Source organism: Solanum lycopersicum, chromosome 12 (assembly GCF_036512215.1).
Source record: "Solanum lycopersicum chromosome 12, SLM_r2.1".
Lineage (NCBI taxonomy): Eukaryota > Viridiplantae > Streptophyta > Magnoliopsida > Solanales > Solanaceae > Solanum > Solanum lycopersicum.
Window position 1 is genome coordinate 30,692,163 of NC_090811.1, and position 6,084 is coordinate 30,698,246.

The 6,084-nt window shown below is 42.9% G+C and overlaps 1 protein-coding gene across 1 annotated transcript; it reads right to left on the bottom strand.

Moving 5' to 3' along the window:
* Positions 1 to 385: 385 nt before the first annotated feature.
* On the bottom strand, positions 386 to 856 carry LOC138340299 (uncharacterized). The gene has a single exon (XM_069292012.1). It carries the CDS (start codon positions 854 to 856, stop codon positions 386 to 388), a length of 471 nt encoding a protein of 156 aa, XP_069148113.1.
* Positions 857 to 6,084: the final 5,228 nt, after the last annotated feature.

Consider the following 6,084-nt stretch of genomic DNA (forward strand, 5'->3'; position numbering starts at 1 on the left):
GACTGCCCCATTCTTTTTTTTCTTTTTTCTTCTATTTAATATAATAGTAATATGTATACATATACTCAGTCACCATCTCAAACAAACAGATTTAAAGTTATGCTTAAGGTTACCTGGAACGATGATGCCGCTTCTTTATTCTTCCTGGTTTTCTAACTATCTCTATTTTGTTTTCAAATTTAATTGTTTATCAAAACTGACAAACCCACTAACTTATTTTTAATACATGGGCCTAGTGGTAAAGAATTTTCTATAAATTATCACTTTAACCCATTAACTATTAGTTAAGTCATTTATATATAATTACTCATTAATTAATCCACTCAAATTAGACGGATATTTAAATTACCAAAAATGACCTTCTGGGTCATCACATTATCCACCACTAAAAATCATGTTCGTCCTCGAACACAAAGTGAAAGAAAGTACCTGAAGCTTCAAAAAGTTGAGGATATCTGGCACGCATGTCAGACTCGGTCTCCCAAGTTGCCTCTCCCACTGATCGGTGCTTCCATTGCACCTTCACTGAAGCAATCTCCTTGGTCCTAAGCTTTCGAACCTGCCTATCAAAAATAGCTATAGGATCCTCCTCAAATATCAAGTCTGGACCCAACTCCACAAAATCAAGTGAAAGAACATGAGATTCATCCAGAATATACTTCCGAAGCATAGAGACATGAAAAACAGGATGAACTGCCGACAAACTAGGTGGCAAGGCCAACTTATAGGCCACCTCTCCCACTCGGCTCAAAATCTCAAAAGGTCCAATGAACCTAGGGCTTAGCTTTTCCTTCTTTCCGAACCTCATCACACCCTTCATGGGTGATACTCGGAGCCAAACATGATCACCCTCCATAAACACTAAGGCTCTAACTCTCTGGTCTGCATAACTCTTCTGTGACTCTGGGCTGTCAACATTCTATATTGAATCATACGAACTTGCTCCATAGCATCTCGAAGCAAGTCTATATCCAAAGATTCCATCTCCACCGAATCAAACCAACCAATCGGAGATCTACACCGTCTACCATACAACGCCTCAAATGGGGCCATCTTGATACTAGAGTGATAACTGTTATTATAGGAAAACTCCGCTAAGGGTAAATGTCGATCCCATCTATCTCCGAAATCAATCACACACGCTCGAAGCATATCTTCCAACACCTGAATTGTCCGCTCAGACTGGCCATCAGTCTGAGGGTGAAAGGCTGTACTCATATCTAACTGAGTACCCAGACCATGTTGTAATGCCTTCTAGAAGTGAGAAGTAAATAATAAACCTCGATCTAATATGATAGAAATAGGAACTCCATGTAGTCGCACAATCTGACTTATATATAACTCGGCTAACTTTTCTGCAGTATACTTCACCCGAGGAATGAAATGGGCAGACTTGATTAGCCTATCAACAACGACCCAAATAGAGTCATAACTACCCACTGTGGTAGGCAAACCCACAACAAATTCTATAGTAATCCGCTCCCATTTCCAAGTAGGAATAGACGTCCTCTAAGATACACCCCCGGGCCGCTGGTGCTCACACTTGACCTGCTGGCAAGTCAAACACCTCGAAACAAAGTTTGAAATATCTCTCTTTATCCCACACAACCAGTAATGCTGACTCAGATCATGATACATCTTCGCCGCTCCCGAACGGATGGAATACCGAGAACAATGGGCCTCCTCAAGCATCAACTAATCAAATCGCCTGTCCTGGGCACACAAATTCTGCCTCCGATCTGCAAGACACCGTCAGAATCAAGGACAACCTCCTTAGCTTCCCCTCTCAATACTTTGTCTCGAATGAGACATAATTTTTCATCATCAAACTGGTGTAAACATATTTTGCTCGACTAAAGAAGACCGAGCCTCAATAAAAGCAATCATCCCATCACTCTCTTCTGAAATATGCAAGCGGACAAGACTATTAGGTAATATCTGCACATCTCTATCCAATGGTCTCTCGTCAATACTAAGCGCTGCAAGACTCGCCATGCTAGGAGTCTTCCTACTCAGAGCATCGGCCACAACATTGGCCTTTCCTAGATGATACAGAATGGTCACATCATAGTCTTCAGCAACTCAAGCCATCTCTGTTGCCTCAAGTTCAAATCCCTCTGGCTAAAGATATACTGAAGACTCCGATGATCAGTGAAGATCTCACAATCCACCTCATACAAATAATGATGACATAACTTAAGTACAAATAACACAGCTACCAACTCCAAATCATGAGTAGGGTAGTTCTTCTCATGGGATTTCAACTGCCTAGAAGCATAAGCAATCACTTTCCCCTTCTGCATCAACACACCACCCAAACCAACTCTTGAAGCATCACAATACACAGTAAAGTCTACACCCTCCTCAGGTAGAGTCAACACAGAAGAAGAAGTCAACAAAGTCTTGAGCTTTTGAAAGCTCTCCTCACACTCATCGGACCAGTGAAAACCCACATCCTGTTGAGTCAATCTAGTCAATGGAGCTGCAATAGTAGAGAAGCTCTGAACAAATAATCCTACAAAAATCCTAATCTCAGTAGGTGAAGTAGGTCGCGTCCAGCCTCTAACTGCTTTAATCTTGGCCGGATCTACTCTAATACCCTCCTTAGACACTATGTGTCCTAGGAATGCCACAGAAGTAAGCCAAAACACATAATTTTTCAGAACTTGGCATACAACTTCTCTGAAGTACAATCCTCAAGTGTCGGACATGGTCCTCCTCAGTATTAGAGTAAACCAAGATGTCATCGATGAAAACAATCACAAAAGAATCAAGGTATGGTCAAAACACCCCATTCATGAAATTCATGAATGCTACAGGGGCATTAGTCAATCCGAAGGATATCACTAGGAATTCATAATGCCCATACCGAGTCCGAAAAGCTGTCTTAGGGATATCTGATGCCCTAATCTTTAACTAATGATACCCAGACCTCAAATCAATCTTAGAGAACAATGATGCTCCCTGTAACTGATCAAATAAGTCATCAATACGCGGAAGAGGATACTTATTCTTCACTGTTACCTTGTTCAACTGTCTGTAATCAATACACATTCTCATAGTCCCATCCTTCTTCTTCACAAACAATACAGGGGCACCCCAAGGTGACACACTAGGGCGAATAAAACCCTTACTCAATAAATCCTGTAATTTATCCTTCAATTCTTTCAATTCTGCTAGAGCCATACGGTATGGAGGGATAGAAATAGGTTTAGTGCCCGGCTCCAAATCAATAGAAAAATCGATATCCCTATCGGGAGGAACACCTGGAAGATCAGAAGGAAATACATCGGGAAACTCCTGAACCACGGGTACAGAGTCCATGAGAGGTGATTCAATGTTAGTATCCTGAATAAAAGCTAAGTAAGACAAACACCCCCTCTCCACCAATCTCTGAGCACGGATAAAAGAGATGACCTTGCTAGGATAAGAACCACTAACACTCTTCCACTCAACCCTCGGAACACCAGGCATTGCTAAAGTCACAGTCTTAGCATTACAATCAATGACAGCATGATAAGGAGAAAGCCAATCCATACACAAGATAACATCAAAGTCTACCATCCCCAGAATGATTAAGTTTACCCAAGTGTCATACCTAGCCAAAGAAACAAGACAGGATCGATAGACTCGATCCATCACTGAGGGCTTACCCACGGGTGTAGAAACAAGAATAGGTACATTCATGCTATCACATATCATATCAAATTTAGCAGCAAAATACGTAGACATATAAGAGAATGTAGAACCTGGAACAAACAACACAGACGCAGGTCGATGGCATACTGGGATGATACCTGTAATAACAACATCAGAGGTCTCCGCCTAATATCTCCCCAGGAAAGCATAGTAGGGGCCTTCTCGTCCACCTCCAGCCAGGGTGGTACCTCCACCCCCACTCTGCTGAGCGGCAACACCACTACTAGAAACTCTATCACCTCTACCTGACTGAACTCTGCCACAACCTCTACCCTGTGGTTCTGGTGGTCTAGTCTGGAATGAACGAATTAGGTCGAGGCTCATCACGACCCCTTTGAAAAGTACACTGCCGCAATAAGTTATCGGGATCTGCACAAGTAAAACAAAATCTCTGACCTGGAAACTTCTGTGTGGACCCTGAAAACCCACTATAATTGCCTCGCCCTATAGGTCGCTGCTGTGAACCGTACGCACCCTGACCTGGGCTATAAGAACCCCTAGATGTCTGGCCACCCTGAAATGTCGGCATAGATGCATGAATAGATCCCCACTGCTGAAAAGAACCACTTATTCTCTATGATCCCCTACCTTTAGATGAGGAACCATGAAACTGACCTGATATACAGGCTCTTTTTGGGTCCCCAAACTCCTCTCTCTCCATTAATTCCACCTCTTTGGCGGCGCTCACAATGGACTGGAAAGAAGCCCCCTCCCTAGATGTCCGAGACACAGCTGACCTGATAGAGAATGTCAATCCCCTCACAAATTGCGGATCCTCTTTGTCTCATTTGGAGTAATGGCCAACGCATGCCTAGACAACTGGCAAAAACGTGCCTCATACTCTGTAACCGATAAACCATTCTATCTCAGACTCTCAAACCTCAAGCGACTCTCCTTTCTCACGCTCCATGGGATAAAACGATCTTGGAATGCACTAGCAAATTGCTCCCAAGTCACTAGAGTAGATCCAACTGGCAAAACCCCCGAATAAGTCCTCCACCAATCTCTCGCTGGTCCACGAAGCTGGAGTGTAGCATATCGAACCCCATGTGACTCAGCTAATCCAACCACCTCTAGTAATCCTCGACAGGTAGTTAGAAACTCAGGAGTATCCTCGCTCTATCCACCCTGAAATTGAGGTGGATCCATCTTTCGAAATCTCTCATACCTACGCTTCTCATCCTCTGTCAGAACAACCACCGGTGCAACTTGACCCCCAACTGCAGGTGCAACATCATTCTGAACTACGGGATCCACTGGTAGTTGCCCCATCGTATCATGAACAACAGGAGTTTGCTGCTGCTCTTGGGTCTGATCCCCCTCTCTTGTACGAGAGTCATGTGGTGTGGTAGTCACACCACCACCATGAGAAAATCCCTCTAGCACATTTAACACCCTCAATAGGTATCCTGAAGCAAGGGTGTGACTACAGGATCTAGAGAAACCTGGTCCTCTCTACCATCAATCTTAGGTTCTGTAGAGACCTCTCTAGCAAGACCTCTCACTGGTGCTACTCTACGTCCACGACCTTTGGCTACTGTCATACTAATAGCACGACCTCTAGCTCGAGATCTACCCCACCCCTCGTTGGAGCCTCAACAACTGCCTCAGGAAGTGCCCTCCCCTCTACCACCAGTAACACTAGTTCTAGTCCTCGTCATCTTTCAAAAGAGTATACAACAAATCTTTATAGACTCTCAGAGATGAGTACAGACGTCTCCGTACTAATCCGTGAGACTCTATGTAGACTCGGCTTGTATACACATGAGACCCATGAACCTGAGGCTCTGATACCATTTTTGTCTTATCCCACCAAGACAAGTCAGTCTAAAACCCAATATCTAACAAAGTGCGGAAGTAAATGACAATCCAACAACATTTTCTATTATGAAACCAAGTCATATTAATTCAATCCCCAAAATCAGGTTGTCACGTGCACAAGCCTCTAATGTAAATATTATAATTGAAATAAAATAGAAGTCTAAAATGAAGTTTTCTTTCAAGTATAAACAAAGTCATAAACTTGAGTATGAAAGTTCGCTAAGATGACAAGCAGCTACCTCACAACCCTCCACAAGATGCCTCTGAAACAAAAAGAATGACAGGTATCACGAAGATCCAGGCTCGTAACCTACAAAAATTTGTAGAAGCAAGGGGTGAATATCAAACCACGTGGTACCTAACAAGCAAACCTCTAAACACAAGTTAAGTGAACAAAATACGTGTACTCGTTACACCCTATCTAAACCTCCATGCTACAGCCTAACAGTTTACAGTTTACCAAACACACAACTCAATAACCATACTCTATCAGTTTACACATTCTCATTAACAAATCAATATTCAATAGTCACAAGATTCACAGAGAAACAGTCACAAGATCAG